The sequence below is a fragment of the Apodemus sylvaticus genome, chromosome 1 (assembly GCF_947179515.1).
Source record: "Apodemus sylvaticus chromosome 1, mApoSyl1.1, whole genome shotgun sequence".
NCBI lineage: Eukaryota > Metazoa > Chordata > Mammalia > Rodentia > Muridae > Apodemus > Apodemus sylvaticus.
Genome location: NC_067472.1, coordinates 97,029,822 through 97,047,601, shown reverse-complemented (window position 1 = coordinate 97,047,601; position 17,780 = coordinate 97,029,822). Strand labels below are relative to the sequence as shown.

Sequence of the window (17,780 nt, the reverse complement as noted above, 5' to 3'; positions counted from 1 at the left end):
TTGGTATTTCTCTGTGTCATGCAGCACATGTGATTTATCATTCTTACATAAGGCATCTGAGCAACTTCCTTCCAACTTGTCTCCATTGTAAACTATGTGGTGTGAGGAACTCTGTATTAACCCAGACCACCTACCCCAATTCCTCAAGATGGCCTTCTAGAAATATGGAGAGTAGGCTAAAGAGAACAGGCATTTTAAAAGACTTTGCATCCTCACCAAGTGACTCTTCAGGAGAGTCATACCACATTTCAGTTCTCCCAGTGATGTAAAAACTCCCTCTTAGCAAACCCTTCCAGCACTGGCTGAGGCCTTCACTCCCAGGATAACTGAACAGAGTGCTGGGTAAAACAAGAGTGCAGCTACCACTATGGTTTGAGCCTCCCTTTCCAAAACCCTTGTTGAAGCTCAGGTCTCAAAGTTATATATTAACGGTATTTTGAAGGTAGATCTTTAGGAGGGGATTAAATCAGAATGTAGGATTAAATCTGAAGGTAGTTTTCACATGGTGGTATTCATGACTCTGTAAGAAGAAAAATAAAAGACATCAAGTTTGCTCTGTCTGGCCATGTGACCTCTCCCATACAATGACCTAGCAAGAAGTCTCTGACCAGATGCTGAGTGGATGCTAACACCACTCCCAGAATATCAACTAAATAAACCTCTATGCTTTATGAGTGACCTCATCTGGTATTCAGTTATAGCAATAGAAAAATGAACAGTGATAATTACCCGGGGCTTGCTACTGGGATCTCAACCACTGACTTCTCAAGAGAAGCCCATTTGCTTGTCTTCAATCTATACAGAACAAAGCTTAACTTTGCATTTTGATGATTGCTTGCTTTGGTGTCAGAGGGAAAGCAATTAGACTCTAGCTCTAGGCCCAACCTAGCTGCCCTAGGATTCAGTCATCCTGGCCTCCAAGGCCCAAGGTATCAGGCCAAGCTAGCACAAAGTCCCAGGGCAGCCCTATGACCCTAGTTATGCCTACACTAGCAATCTCTATACCAGTCCTTACAGAAACAGGGTTCAGGCCTACCCAGCAACAAACGAGCTTTAGATTTCAGACCAATCCTGAAATAGTTAGGAAACCCAGCCACAGTGTCTATGTCTGTACAGAATCAAGGTACATCTAGAATCAGAAACCAAGTTGTTAGATGTAGACATGGGATCCAAACTTATCTACTGATGGTGCAGACCTGAGGCTAATTTCCACAGTCTGGTGGATTCAGGACCCATGTTCATTTCAGTAGATGTGAGTACTAGACAACACATAGCACCCAAGTTTCTAGATCACCTCTGGATCCCATAGTTCCAGGACCTAAAGGAATGTCCACAAGATTTTCTAATGAGAATAGGTCCTCAGACTGTCCCAACACCAGGCCAGACCTTTTAGGCTCATGTTTCCTAGCCCATGTCAATACTTAGCCTCTGCAAACTCAGTTTTTTTTATAGCTCATTTCAACTCTAGGTCATCCCGCCCCCCCAGCCTGGGGGGCTTTCCAAGCTTTAAACAAGCCACTTAAAAATATAAACAAAACAACAACAAAATCTAACCATAAAGAAAGACTAAAATAGAGGAAAAGAACAAAGAATCTACCAAAGAACCAGATTAAAAAAATACCAAAATAACAGTCAGAGGCTAGTGAGCCAGCTCCATGGGGTAAAAGCACTTACCTTACCACCAAGCCTAGCAACCTGGGGTTCCATCCCCAGGACCAACATAGTGGAAAGACAGACCCAATTTTGACAGGGTGTCTGACCCCCACATGCACACTATGATGCATACCCACATGTATATGAACACACATACAAACACAAACATAAAAAAATAAATGTAATAAAAATCTTAAATGATACTAGTAAGTCCTAACCTATCAATTGTTACATGGAATATAAATGGGTTAAATTCTCTAATCCACATAATGGTGAAGAGATTTTAAAAATAAAAAGGCCCAACTCTATGCTAGCTATGAGACATTTATTTCAGCTCTAAGGGTATTCATAGAGTGAAGGAGAAAGAATAGAAAAAAAGATATCCCATATAAATTGAAAACTTAAAAGCAATATTTATATGTAAGTAAAACTAATGTTAAATCCACAGCTATCACTAATGACCCACCTGAATGCTGAAGTGGCTCATGTCATATGACTTTACTTAATACTTTAAAACACCTTTAAGACATATAAGCAAAGAACAAAGATTCATTGCTTCTATGAAAACACAGCAATTCAAAACATGAGAACCAAAATAAGCAAATTATACAGCAGCCACTAATAAAATAGTCAACACAGGAAATAATATTTAACATGTCAACTTTATCCCTAGTGACATTCAAGAGGATACGGAGCAAACAGAAAGCCGAGCTACTGTAAACAGAAAGGCATGATCACAAGATGAAAAATGTATACCCACAAATAAAGATCACAAGAGCAAGATGATATGTCTGAAAATCAAATCTATATATTAGAAGTTTACATTGAAGAATTCTGTAAGATTTAATTAACAAGATAAAAATTACAAAGAAATGAAAATTCTGAGAAATTGTGGAGGTTGATCAATGTACCTGATTTTTAATTGCTAGACAGACCATGAAATCAAAGAGAAACACATCAAAGCATTAATAAAAAAAAAAAAAGGATGAAAGAAAACATCTACTCACTGAAGGAAGGTTCACAAATCGCTGGGCAAAATCAGCATAAAAACAGATTCATATCTACACAGACAGAACCAGTGGCTGTAACCAAATTCAGATTTTTAAATATAAGATGAAAATAAATTCCAGGCTACCTACTGAGAAAAGCGATCAGACCAAAACAATATCTCTTATTTTCAATCAAATGAAAAGTACAGAATGAAGAAGGATTTTCGGAATTTTTTTAATGCATGAGTGTTTTCTCTGCACATATGTCTGTGTGTTAGGCGCATGCCCAGTGCCCAAGGCAGCTAGAAGGATCTCTTAAACTGGAGTGACAGATGGCTGTGAGTAACCATGTGGGTTCTAGAGACTGAACCCAGGAACTCTGGAAGAGCAATCAATGCTCTTTCCCACTGAGTTGAGTCTCTAGCGCCAGATTTTCAGATTTTTAAGGAAAGGCATGGTTGTGAATATTCTAGCAAGATGAAAATTCCATATACATATCCCAGTATTCTGAATTTATGGTACTTTTACATAGAGTAAAAATGTTTTACGTGAATGTCTCATTTATACATCACTTCAATGAAATGCCTAAGATAACTAGCTCCTAAGAGAAAGGTTTATTGTGACTGAAGGGTCTAGAGATTCGAGCTCAAGATTGGGCAGCCCAATGCTTTAGGCCTCTGGTAAGAGCAGCACCTTACAACAGAAGCAAGTGGCAGAGCCAAATTGCTTACAAAGGCCAGAAAGTAAAACGGAAGTGATTGGGGGTGCCACACAAAGTCACCTCTGAGGGCACCCACAAAAAGAGCTAAGGACCTTCCTGGAGGCCCCACTTCCTAAAGGTCCACATCCCAGTAGCAGCAGTTTAGGGACTAATCTTTTAACATGTAAACATCAAAAACATAGCAGGATATTGTCTAAACAAATACAAAAATTTATCAAAAGTTATATTTCAGCAACTGTGAAGCCAGATGTAAGAAAGTGGTGGCAGGCTTGGTGCTCAAGCCTGTGATCCTGGCTACCTGATGCAAGGTACAAGGCCAGATTTCAAGGCAATATATGGAGACCCTGTCGCAAAGCAAGCCTTTAAATGGACTGCAGATGGAGTTCAGTGGTAAAGAACTTCCCTAATATGCAAGTTATGTTCAAAGACCCTAAGTCCAATTCCTTGTAGTGAGGGGGAAGTAAGTCATATACAGATGTCTATGCCTAAATCCCAGCACTCAGCAGGCAACGGCAAGGGAACCAAGACTTCAAGGCCAGCCTGGGAAATATGGTAACAGTTTGCCTCTGAAAAAGAAAGCAGGAAGGAGAGGTTTAGGGAGGAAAAATAGGGGAAAGGGTGACTTATCAATGTAAAATAATCAATCATTGGTAATATGCAAGAAATCTAATATAATACTTGAAACAGAAAAAGCATATGTCATTATAAATTAGTACCACAGCTAAAACTCTGTGTGATCTCAACACAACCTATAAGGCAGGTAGAAAATGATGGGGAAAGAAGTAATACTGAGAATAAGGTTGTAAATACAAATTTACAAGCTAGAAGAACAAAGAAATTTCTTTTATTGATGATTAGTGAGATTGAACTTCTTTTAATCGGTCTTGCAGCTGGCCATTTTTTCTTTTGTAAACTATTCAACTATGAGCATTTCAGTGACCCCTGCATTAGTCATACAACTTTTTATATATTAAGCCTATCAACTTGTTTTTATCCATATTTGCTATAGATATTTTCCAGTCCAGTGTTATCTTTTAACTCTTATACTATCTTAACTACAAAAGGTGAAGGTTTTATTTATGAAAAGCTATCCTATTAACATTTCTGTTATAATTTGTTACTTTCAATAAATTAATCTTTTTATCTTGAGATAATTATAGGTTGACATGTAGTTATAAGAATCACAGAAATCTCAGGTTATTCTGATTTCTTCCAATAGTGGTGTGAAGAAAAATATAGCTTAATATCATAATCAAGATACCTATAGTAACAGAACAGGTGCTGGGAGGTGACTCAATGGAAAGGCCTGGAATTAAATCCCCAGTGCCCACATATTTAACAGCTGGGCATGAAAGACCTGCCTGTTTCTGCTTGGGACGCAGAGACAGGATCCTCAAGACAAGCTAGACTAGTGAAATTAGCAAGCTCGAGGTTTAAACAAGAGTTCCTGCCTTAATATATAAGGTAGTTGTCAATTAAAAAAAATCTGAGCTCAACCTGCCACCTGCACACACATGTGAATGTGCATACATACACAGGTACCCCCATACACATGCATGTATTAAACGTACATAAAAAGAAAGTAAAGCAGAGATTGCATCCATCCCCAAAGCTGCTTCATGATATTACCTTTCATGAGCACACACCCCCTTCTCTGTCCTACTGGCGTGTCATCCGTTAACCCCCAGCAACTACTAGTCTGTTACCTATCTCCATAACTTTGGCATCTGAAGATAATACATATAGAATATTAACTTTTAAAATAATCTTCTAACCTTTGCTCAGCAAAATTCTCTGCATGTACCAATAATCCATTCCCTCTTATTACTTTGTGGTATACTATGGAATACATGTATCACCATTTAACCCATTCACCTGCTAAAGGGCAGATTCTGGATAGATAAGACTGCTTATGGATATTCATGTACAAGTTCTACATGTACCTGTCTTAATTTCTTGGGGATAAATATCAAGGCTACCACTGCTGTAATGCACAGAATTAGCATGCTTAGGGTTTTAAACAAACTACCACATCATTTTCCAAAACATCCTCTTGAGGATTGAATATGAAATGCCCCTTCCAGGCTATATTTTGAGTGCTTGGTTCCCAGTTGAGAGCTCTATTTTGGGAGGCCGTGGAGGAGGTGAAGCCTAGCTGGGGAGCATTGATTGCTGGGGATGGATCCTTGGCTGTATAGTATCCCTGGCCAATTCCCTGTTTCTGGCCCTTCTTTGTTATGAAATGGGATATTCCACTAAGTCTTCCCCACCATCAGCAAAGCAGGTGATTTGCTCACAGAGACAGAAAAGTAACTAATACATATACATTCTATTTATGTCACTAGCAAGGTATGCATGATAGTTTCCTTCATCTCAATCTGGTGCTGTTATTTCTTATTTTGATCTTTCTAAAAGGTATGGAGAAGTATCCTATTCTAATTTATTTTTTGTTTGAGATAGTGTCTGACTATGTAACCCTCTTGCCTGGAATTTTCTATATAGACCAGTCTGGCCCTGAACTCACTGAGATTCATCCACCTGTCTCTGCCTCTGCTCAGGTTAAAGGTGTGCACTACTATACCCAGTTATCTTATTCTAATATTAATTTGTATTTTCTTAGAGAAAATAATGTTGAACATGCTTTAATGTGCATATTTGCAATCTGTATATCCTTTTTGCTGAAATGTCTGTTTATATCTTTTGCAAATCTTTAAGCCCTACAAAACAAGTGGTACACAGTAATTCCAAGGAAGGGAAAGGGGGCTCACTGAGCTCCTTGAGTTAATAGAAAACAGACAGAAAAGTTCAGAGAAGGAAGGGAAGTTAGAATTTGCTAAGATCTACAGTTTCTTAGGTACTCTAATGAGTACTGAGATGGGAAGGAACATGATATAAGGACATCCTAAGAGCAGTTGTGTTCTGCTATCCAGAGGAGACTTACAATACACCAGGTGCAAACTGGCCTTACTAGGGCTAAATCAGCCCTTGAGTATAATCCAGAGCCAACCTAACAATGAGGCCAAAACACAGGTCTGTGAAACGATCAAAGTGATAAGCCTCTGTGTAGATGATTAGGAAATGAAGTGAGAGGAAGGAAAGATTATTAGCATCAGGACAGAAAAGTGCACACTCCCTTTGTGTCATAGGCATTAAATAAGTAGGGAAGATTATGAGCAACATTTTTCGAACAACATTTGGATGAAAATTTTAAAACTACTTTCAAAGCAAATTTAAGAAAATATTAAAGAAACTGAATTTATTTTTGTAATTCTAAATGATCTCTCTCTCTCTCTCTCTCTCTCTCTCTCTCTCTCTCTCTCTCTCTCTCTCTCTGTTGACACCGATAAACTCCACTAATGATTATGGATTAACAGCAATTCTACAAAAACTCTTCTGGAAAAGACTGCAACCCCAGGACATTTTATAAGGCTATGACCAAAATTACTCTGAAATAAAGTCCAAACTCAGTATAGGATAAAAGAAAATAACTACTAAGTAGCCTTTATAAAAACAAACATTAAAAGATAATCCTTCACAAACAAATACAGAGACCCACAATCAGACATTACACAGAGAGTCCTTGGAACACACAGCTCTAAATGGGATGTCTCCATCAAATCCATTCTCCTAAAGCTCAGAGAATCCCAAGGAAGGAGAGGCAGAAAAAGTAAGAGCCAGAGAGGATAGCTGGAGGACAGTAGGAGAACACGGGGCTCTGAATCAACTCAGCAAGGCTCACGTGAACTCAGACACTAAAGCAGTGAGCACAGCCAATACGGGTCTGCCCCAGGTTCTCTGCATAGATATTACAGCTTCCAGTTTAGTATTGTCATAGGATTCCTGTGTGTGAACAAATGGGTCTGATTATTGTGCCTTGTCTTGGGCTCTTTTCCTTCTATGGGCTTGCCTTGTGCAACTTTAATGTGATGGTTTTTGTTTTATCTCCTATTTTATTTTGTTATATTTTTGTTGTTATCTCGTAGAAGCCTGCTTTTTTGTAATCAGGAACAGAAAGGGGGTGGATCTGAATGGGAAGGGAGGTGTGAAGGAATTGGGAAGAGTAGAGGGAAGGGAAACTGTAATCAGAACATATTGTATGAGGAAAGGGTATTTTTAATAAAAGGGGAAATCCTTTGTAAACTGAGTCTAGTTATATATTATCATGTTATATCAAGCAGGTTTTAACCTAAAAAGTAGGTTTTAAGACATGAATGTTTTATATCTAGCTATTTTATACCAAAAAAAAAAAAAAAACCCAAAACAAATGTAAGGCTCTTTTTCTTTAATTGTTATGTGTGTGTGTTAGGACCTAGATAAAATGTTAAGGTCTAGGTAACAGTTACATGGATAGCCTTCCATTATAAAGAAACTTTCTCCTAGGTTTCTGCTGTTAGTAGGAAACTTTCTAAGCCAAGATTAATTACAAATTCTGTTATCTTCTGTGTCCTTTGGAACTAATCATGAGAGAAACCAGTAGAAATGCTTTGTGTAAGTTACCTACAATAAGAACCAACTACCTAACAGCACTTACTGCACCTATATATAAGCCTTTATGGTATTTAAGCCTTTTTAAGTTGTCCCTGGGATAAACCCATCCTGGTGGACAAGTTAGGACATGAATACTAGACAAGGCAAGTCCCCCTGCCACAGTTGAATACCCCAACCAATGGGAGCTGGAAAAATGTACAACAAAGGCATGTTCCTAAGGAAATATTCTATTCCTAAATCCTGATTGGGGAAATAACTTGGCACAGATGTTTGTGGATTTGGGGCTTTAAAACCCTATAGGATCTTAACTCTGGGTCATGGTGCTGTTCCCACATCTGGACCATGGTCCTGGTCAACCAGTCCTGGAGCACATGCTCAGTAAACTATCCCTGTGTGACTGAGATTAGTGTTCATGTGGTTTGTGAAGTGATTCCTAGAGCCCAACATGTGCATTCCTAAATATACAACTACAACCTGCTTGATCTATGCTACATATATGGTGTGTGTGTGTGTATTTTTGTGTATTCTCTTTAAGATATCTTTGCTTAATCCAGATGTTTTAATCTAGAAGTTATATGGCTTTAGTGCTTACATTTATTTATATTTACATACACATACATACACACACACACACACACACACACACACACACACACACACACACGGTCAACTGATTTGCAACTGGTGTGATGAAGTTATTAATTAAATCAAATTAATAGAGAGTGATACAGTATTGAGATATGCAAAAGCATATTTAAGTCCTAATGCCTTATCATCTATAAAGATTAACTCAAGGAAGGAGTTGGAAGGAGAAAAGAGAGGGAAGAAAATGATGTAATTATATTTTAATTTCAAATAAATCTTTTTAAAAAATTCTTAAAATAGGCCTAAATGTAAGCACTAAAGCCATATAACTTCTAGATTAAAACATCTGGATTAAGCAAAGATATCTTAAAGAGAATACACAAAAATGTGATTCAAAAGAAAAATGATAAGTGTGATTTCAAAAATTTAAGACTTCTCTTAGAAAAATGCTATTAAGCAAATGAACAGGCAAGTTGCAGGCATAAGAAATACATGTAAAGTACCTAAGTGATAAAGTACGTGTGTCCAAGACGCATGAGAACTCCTGCTGCTGCTCGCAGGTGAGGCACACATACATATCACCAGTAGCAGGGAGGCTGAGCCACTGAATCATGAGCCAAGGCTAGCTCGGGTGCTGGACAGTGAGCGTTAGGCCATCCAGGGACACTGTATCACAACCCCCCCTCAAAACAAGACCACCCTGAACAATGAATACATATGTTACACCTTAATAAAAACACATTCAACCCAATATTCAAAAACGATGATTTGAACAGACTCTTCAACAAAGATATACAGTTTGCAAATAGCACATGAAACAATATGTTCAGCATCATAGTCACTGGGGAAATGCAAACTTGAGTTATGATTGCAATACCACTGTAAACTCATCAGAATGGCTAACATTTACAAAGATAGTGCATTAGCAAGAATATGGGAAAACTGACTCTCACAAGTGGCTGATGGAAATGCACAGCCACTTTAAAGTGTCTAATAAATTTAAACATGCATCCACTATAAAACCTGAAATCCCACTCTAAACACATACTGAAAGAGAAGCACAGTGTGTCCAAAAAAGCCTTTCATACAAATTTTACAGTAGCTTGGATCCTACAGTTCAAAGCTAAAAAGAGCCCAATGTTACTCAACTACTGAGTGGACTAACAAATTGAGGTATATTTATATAATCCTACCCAGCAATTTCAGAAAGAACTTGTGCTACACTCTCAACACCATACATGAATCTCAAAAGCATTCCTCTAAACACAAGTCAGCCATCACAGTGCATCTGCAATAAATTCATTTATACACAAAAAGCCAAACTAAGGGGTAGAAAGCAGCTCAGGCGCTACCAGAGGCAGGATGGTAGGAGTTCCTAGGGTGACGAAATTGTCCTATTCTGACACTATAGTGTGATTATCACTGCACATTTAAATTAGGTAAACATTATAGAGATGTCATGTCTCTATATAAAATTTGTTTTTAAGAAAACTGGAAAGATCTCCTTTCTGGGTGACAGCTAAAGAAAGCAAGGAGGCATTTTACCTTCCCAGTCCTCCATGTATGGGGCTTCCTCAGCTTCCTTCTCTGGAGATGTGTCAATGAACTTGCCTTCTTTCATGACCCTGGTGATTTCTCGGAGCTGATGCAGTAATCGTTTCTCTTGGTCAGAAGTCACCGTCTGTGCTCTGCTGAGAAACGGACAGTCCAGTCATTTAGTGGTTAGCACTCCTAGGTAACAGGGAGAAACTTCACCATGATCTGTTTGGATCCTCAAAGAGGAGGTCTAACAACAGCTGATTTCTGGGTGTCATGGTCGTAACCAGAGATGTTAGTTCAATGTTGGGTTTTATAAGTGGGGAACCTAATCTCCAGAATATTTCAATCAAGTATCTGCTTGAAGTTCCAAGATGAATCACCATGGAAACGAGATCCCAGTGGTTTTACCCTCACACCCCAGCAGCCTGATTCCCCAGTCTCTTGCAATTTCTCTGCAACTCTTATATTTATTCCCTTCACTATGAGACACTTTGTCTGAAGCAAGTCATCTAAGAAAAATATTCTAGGCCATTAGACTCAACCATAGAAAAATACTAGACTGAAACCACAGGGCTTTTTCCATTTGTACAAGAGTAAGGATACAGTCTGAAGTTTAAGACGTAGATAATTCATAACACTCAACCATGTAAACCAGAGAAACTGGGGAACTGAGATCCACAAACTGAAATTTACACGTGGTAATTGGTGTCTTTTCCTTTTCCTCTTCTCCTTTATTTTGGAATTCCTACTAAGCAAATACTACCAATGAGTCCATAGCCCATCACAGAACTCAATTTCCACAGTTTAGAAACCTCCTCAGACTACCAATGGAGCTGTGGTTCTGGAAAACACCTGCAAGCACAGCACGAGGCTTGAGGATAACCGCACAGCTGAGAGGAACACTGTATCACACAGAAAAGCAGTGACCTAGACAGAAAACAGAAACCACGCAGTGGAGGGCTTAAGAGAACTACTCTTCACCCCCTTATAGCCCACAGCCTCCATTAGCAGTACCTCATGCACCAGTAATGGAGGCTCTCTCCACTCTGCTCAGGGGAAGTGTTTGCTGTGTCCTTCTTTGTGTTCAGACTAAGAGTTCACCTAACAGGAAAAATAGGTTTCTTCTTCCAACATTAAGATTGTAAAGTACCCTGCCCAGTTATCCAACTTCCTCTAATAAAAGTGACCCATTGGAGAAGCATCAACTGACAAAATTTCAAACTAAAACATCCTTTTTACTTGGAAACAGTGTGTCTGCGCTGCCCATTCAACACAGAGGGAAGGATCCACATTAGCACATCTTCAGAAGTTACTACAATGAATGTTTCTATGGAATTCTCACTGTCAGGGAGGTCATGTACGTATACGGCAGCATGGCCACAGCCTCGTGGTCTTTAACGCCTCTGTGCCTGTCTGCCTGGTTCTCACTTCCTCACCATCTGCTTTCGTCTACCTCTGAAATATGACCTATTCTATATCATTTACCAAACCTTACAAAAATCATCAGGACTGTTCTACTCCTGAGTACCTTCCAGTTTGTTCCTTTTGATTTCTCATACTGTAGAGTGTCCTTCTGGAACTTCCTGCATTAGTCACAGACACAGCTGCCTTCCTCCCATTTCTGCAATCATTTCTTTTAGTTCTAACAATGCCCATCCCCCCCCCCACACACACACTAAAGCCTGGCCATCATGAAGGTATAATCTTTGGACTCCGGTGTCTCCATTCTTGTAGTCATGCTCCAGGGAAGCTGTCCCAGCATCACAGGTTAAGCTATTACCCTAAATGGAAGATGTCCTAACCTTGTTCTTAATCTTTACTTTTTACCCACATGTCCATGCTGCCCAATTATTTCATCAGCAGTTCTACTTGCAACTTTATTATCACATTAAATTTCAAATTAACCTTAAATTCAATCCCTCAAAACCAAGGTCCACATGGCCAAGAGTCGAGAAAAGGCACACGGTCAAGCAGAGCTGGATAATGAATAGGTTGCATATGGTAGATTCCACAATGCTAGAAAAAACATAAGATCACAGGTGGAAAACAGTGGCAGCTGACTTTTAACTAAAGAAAGTATCACATCCAAATCCAAGAGCTAAACTAAATACAGAGAGAACGAACAGAAAGGCAAGGGTAAGGCTAACAACAGAACACAATCGCCTCAGGGACTTGGTGATCTCATCTTTCCCTGTGACAAATACCCAGTCCTTTATTCTGTTCCCAAGGCCCACATTTCCTGTTGCTGTTATATATTATACATGAATATTCTTAACCATATTCAAAGCTCTGTCCCAGTTTACTATCTCAAAATCCTTACTTCTTTCTCTTCTGCTATGTTTTGTCTTAGTTAATGCTGGAATCTCTTATGAAGTACTCTAAATCTCCAGGCATCTTTGTACCCTTCTTTTCCTTCCATGTTATTTAGTTAGTTTTTCTTTGTGGGCACAGTCTCTCTCTCAGCTCATACTACAGTTTAGGGTACAAACACTCATCCCTTTATCTCCCTTCTCGGTTAGTCAAGTGGCAATCTTCCTATTCCGTCTTCCTGACTGCCATGATTGGTTCATTGATAGCTGCGTGATCCAAGCTGGACCAACTGTACTTTCTTACCAACTGGCTCTTTTCAGATCCTTGGCAGGATCTTTTCAGATCCTTTTCAGATCCAGTATGGCAGAATAGAGATGTACCTTCCTAAAGGTTTAATTTGGCCCCTGGCACCTACTTTGCATGCTGAATTCTATACTCAGAGAACACAAAACACAAAACACAAATGCCTGCTGTGATAACAGTTGCTTTTTTTGAGATTTTTTTTAAATGTGTATGAGTGTTCTCCTGGATGTATGTCTGTGCACCACATATATGAAGTACCCACAGAGGCAAAAAAGAGTGCAATGGATCCCCTGCCTGGAATTGGTGTTAGAGACAATTGTGAGCTGCCATGTAGGTGCTAAAAATTGAGCTCCGGTTCTCAGAGAGAGCAAGTGCTCTTAACCACTGAGTCATTTCTTCAGGCTCTTGCTTTTTTTTTTTCTTATTTGATATCAAAAAAATACAATGTTCAATAACCAAATTTTATTTAAAATTTATATTAGACAACTAGAAGATCCTTCTCAAAACTAAGTTATTTGACCCAACAAGATTTATAAATTTCACAAACTCTTAAAATAATTTGTACCACATTTAACACTGAAAACAAGTTTCTCAATGATATGAAAATGAAATGTTAATTGAGAAAGAATACATATACTGTACCTAAGCTGACAATTACATAAGATAAAAACATGCAGTCTATACATCAATAGTCAAAGTGTAGATAATCTATAAATATGAAATTGTCTGAGTCCTATTTGGTGAAACTTACCTCTCACCATTAGGTCCTACTCTGTTGATTAATTTTTCCATGGCTTCCTCTGTCTCTTTTAGCTTTTCTTGTAGTTGAACAAGCTCATAGTTGGCTGAAAAGACAAGCACCAGTCTAAGAACCGTCATGGCAACTCCCCAAGCCCTTCCGAGAAATGGCTAGCTCAAATGATCTATGGTAATCCAGGCTTATTCAGAGACTCAAGAGAACACACAGGGCTTCTCTAACTAATACAGTCAGCACAAAAAAGGTACAGAGGTCTGGCCAACAGGCCCAATGGATACACATTCATTTAGGGAATGATAAATCACTCCCTCTTCCACACAGTAATCTAGCAGAGCCAACTAAAGAAAACATCTGGGGCTGGAGAGATGGCTCAGCAGTTAAGAGTGCTGACTGCTCTTCAGAAGGTCCTGAGTTCAAATCCCAGCAACTACATGGTGGCTCACAAACATCCATAATGAGATCTGACTCCCTCTTCTGGAGTGTCTGAAGACAACTACAGTGTATTTACATATAATAAATAAACACATCTTTTTTTTAAAAAAGACTTAAAATAGAAAGAAAGAAAAGAAAACATCCAGCACTGAAAACACCCTGCAAAGTCACTCCAGAGTAAATGCTGAAGGTAGACAATGGTTTGTGATCCAAACAATGTTCCTGGATAGGATACCAAGCCTACACAAGATTACAAATAAAGGATCAGGACTCTTAGGTGATCCTGTCTGCCTGTACTTAAGGTCTGGAAGTATCTAGGAATTAAGTGTGTCAGTGTTCCATTTCTGTAAAAGAAAATTCCAAACTATGGTTGAGACCTCAATGCCCAAATTAACCCTAGTTGTCTAAAAAAATAAAGAATAGACCATGCTAGAGTGTAAGTCTGTCCCCTAGATGCTATTTTCTTAAATAGCATCAGTATCAGTAGAAAGTACACACACAACACTGAAACACTAAGTCAGATACTAAAAACACAACAATAAATAAATACTCAAAATAAGAAGTGAATGTTCAGGCCACAGGAAAAGGAAATGCTGCTCAGTCTATAAATGGCCTAGATTTTATACATCTCTGAGTAGGCCTGGCCATTCTGGAACTCACCCTGTAGGCCAGGCTGGCCTTGAACACAGATTTGCCTGCCTCTGCCACCAAGTACTGGGATTAAAAGCATGTGCCACCACTGCCTGGGTGTAAAAAATCCTTTTCATTCAATGAATACCTGTGAAGTGGGTACAAATGTCACTGTGTGACACTAAGGTTATTATTATTTTTGCATGATTTATAATAAATGATAAAACTGACTTACTGGTATTAGTATTGTTATAAACAGAAGTCCATTTGGCCATTTGATTTACTTCTATCTGGCTCTGACAAGAGGAAGGTCTTAACAATATTTTTTTTAAATTTTATTTATTACCAGTGTTTTGTTTATTTTTGTTTAGGTCAGAGGACAAGTTTCAGGAGTCAGTTCTGGCCTTCTACTCTATGGAGGCAGGGTATCTCTTGTTTCTTCTGCACTTCATACTGTGTTAGCTGGTCTGAAGGCTTCTAGACGATTCTCCTGACTGCCTCCACACCATCAAAGGGATGCTGGGATCACGGAAACATGCTACATCTTGGCTTTTCAAATGGGTTCTGGGAACCAAATTCGGCAAGCACTTTCACCCTCCGAGTCCTCCTATCAGTTCAAGATTTCCTTCTATGATTTTTTTAAATTACTGATAGATGCTACCATTACTAACTACCTCATAATGAGACATAGCAGTTTTCTTCAGAGAGTCCTTGACTATTTAGGATTTCCAAAAGGGCTGTGAAATATGATTGAGGATTTACTACCACAAAGAACCAGAGTAATTCAAAAGGAGATACTGCCTAGAGTAGCTGCTTCTGAGCCCCATCCTCATGTCATTCTATCAATGCCTTTCTTCAAAAAATTTTAATAGGAAAAATATTTTTTAATTTTAAAACTTAAGAAAATAAAAGCAAACAAGAAATCTTTGATGGGTGAAGTGATACAGGTATTTAATTCCAGAGGCAGGAAGAGCAGGCTTCCTCCAGGAGGCAGAGGCAGGCAGACCTCTGTGAGTTTGTGCTACACAGTTGTACCAGTACAAACTCAAGAGTTCATGTTTGCATAAGTTTTACAAGCCATCCAGACATGATTCCTATAATGCTTTTGACAAATACCTTCTTTCTAGGTAATGCCTTCTTCTTTAAAAAAAAAAAAAAAGATTTATTTATTTATTTATTATATGTAAGTACACTGTAGCTGTCCTCAGACACACCAGAAGAGGGCATCAGATCTCATTTTAGATGGTTGTGAGCCACCATGTGGTTGTTGGGATTTAATCTTAGGACCTTCGGAAGAGCAGTCAGTGCTCTTAACCACTGAGCCATCTCTCCAGCCCCTAGGTAATGCCTTCTTACAAGTTATTTTTCTATGTGTGAAGCTTATGTGCATGTGATCCAGGCAAGTTAGTGTGCAGGTGTTAGGGGATCTAAGGATTCCAGTGTCCTCTTACCAGCACTGGAGTTACAGTACTGGCTTTTTACAGGAGTGCTGAAGATTTTAACTTAGGTCTTCATGCTTAGCAAGTGCTTTACCCCACAGATTACTTTTCCCAGAATCATTCTAATCTATAAATTCTTAAAACAAAGGACTGTGACAGCACAGAGTAATCTGGTTGGGCTCAAGACTCCAGAGGGTCAAGAGCTAATAGTGGAATGTGACAATGATGCAATTTCTCCCTCAGTTTTCCTCTGTGAAATAAACATATTTGCTCCAAATATTTTGCAGTCTGTAAGTAAGAAGTAACTAAGACAAATGTTGACGGTTAATTTCCACACTGAACTAGCAGCCTTGTGCTAAAGCACAAGCAGCATTGGCCCTTTAAGGTCCAACATGCATACACAACATTTGAGAAATGCCTCTGGGACATACCCACAGACTCCTCCCCTGGTTGTATCCCACTGCAACTCACTGCCACTGAAGACAGGACAGGAGGGAGCACTTACTAATCTTCCTGTGGGTGTTTCCGGGTGGGGCAGTGGAGCAGTTCCGATCGTCCGTAGTTTTCCCCTTTGAAAGCTGAGGATGAAGGAGGCACAGCACATCAACAGCAGCTCAGAACCTCAAAGTCACGGAACACCTCATGTTAAATGAAAAAACAAAAGAAGCTGGGAGACAAAAATTAAGTCAGAAATCAAACCAAGTATAACATTTGAGAAATGTCTTTTTTTAAAGGCACTGAAAGAGTCAAGATGGTAAAAAAATGATTGAAGCAAAGATCAAAGCACGAAAACAAAGTTCTGTCAGTCACCTGCTATACCCATGTCATCCAGTGGCAGGTGATGCAGGCCCCTGGGGACATTCTCCTCTCCACTCAGACTGCCTGCGGAATTCCTGGGCGAGAAGAAACTAAACTCCCTTCACTTTACTGAGGCATGAATGCAAGGTGAGGCTTCTATACCTCAACATACAGAATAAGCCTATAACCTACAAAACTTGCCTAGAAGTGGAACTTATTTGGGGGTCTCCCTTAAAAGACCCAGCATGACTTCCCACAGTCAGAAAATGTTGGGCTTAGTGTCTGGACAGGACAGAATTACAGAAATGACACCAGGCACGGTATCTCACACCCTGGCACCATTAAATACGGCCTCACAGTGGCTACTTGAAAACCTTGGTGCCCATCCTATGAACAAGCAGCTTCTTGGAGCATCTTAATGACCTATCAGCTTGCAAAGATGCCTAGGCTTTTGTTCTTTTTCTTTGAATTATAGTGCTGATTGGATTATGAACTAGAAGATCTAAGTTCAAATCTTTGACTTAAATTTTAATTGTAAACCTATTCTAAGATTTCTTTCTGTAAAACTGAGATGATGGTAATCTTAACAAGTCTACAAGAAGACAATGAGGCTTTCAAAGAAATGATGGATTTGAAAAGGTTGTGTGACCCTTGCAGGGATTTACCAGAGGCAATGACTTTATTACAATAACATTAGATTTTCACTGCTATAAGATATACATATATCTCATACATATAAGACAATTTCACTTACCTTAAACAAAATGTACAGTATGTACAAAAAAATCCCAAAGCCATAGATTGGAATGATCTGGCCCATCAGTCCTCTTCCACTGCCCCCTCCGCCAGCTCCTCCACCTGCTCCCTTGGCCTTTGCAAAGGCCTCTGCAAGGTGAGACCTCTGGAAACGAGCCCCTGGTGTCTGACCATCTGAGGGTGCCGAGTGGTGATGCATCATAGGTGGAAATCGGCCCAATTTTCCTGAGAAAATTAATTGTTTTTATCTCTTCCGTTTTAAATATGCATTGAAGTTCAAATAATAGAAGCAACTTAAACATGTTTAGGAAAAACCCCAGGAATTTAATTAGAAAGATGGCTTCACAAGGATACAATGTGATAAACTCTATTTGCTCACT

At 39.1% G+C, this 17,780-nt stretch overlaps 1 protein-coding gene across 2 annotated transcripts in view; it reads right to left on the bottom strand.

The window, feature by feature from the left end:
* The window catches only part of Ric3 (RIC3 acetylcholine receptor chaperone), a 50,210-nt gene that overhangs the window by 5,732 nt on the left and 26,698 nt on the right, over window positions 1–17,780 (bottom strand). Inside the window, exons 2-5 of one of the 2 annotated variants that reach the window (XM_052155192.1) lie at window positions 17,399–17,625; window positions 16,352–16,424; window positions 13,340–13,433; window positions 9,982–10,127 (exon numbers count right to left, since the gene is read on the bottom strand). In XM_052155192.1, coding sequence (XP_052011152.1) covers window positions 9,982–10,127; window positions 13,340–13,433; window positions 16,352–16,424; window positions 17,399–17,625 — 540 coding nt within the window. The remainder of the gene's footprint in view (window positions 1–9,981; window positions 10,128–13,339; window positions 13,434–16,351; window positions 16,425–17,398; window positions 17,626–17,780) is intronic. The other variant, XM_052155201.1, reaches the window with a different exon arrangement.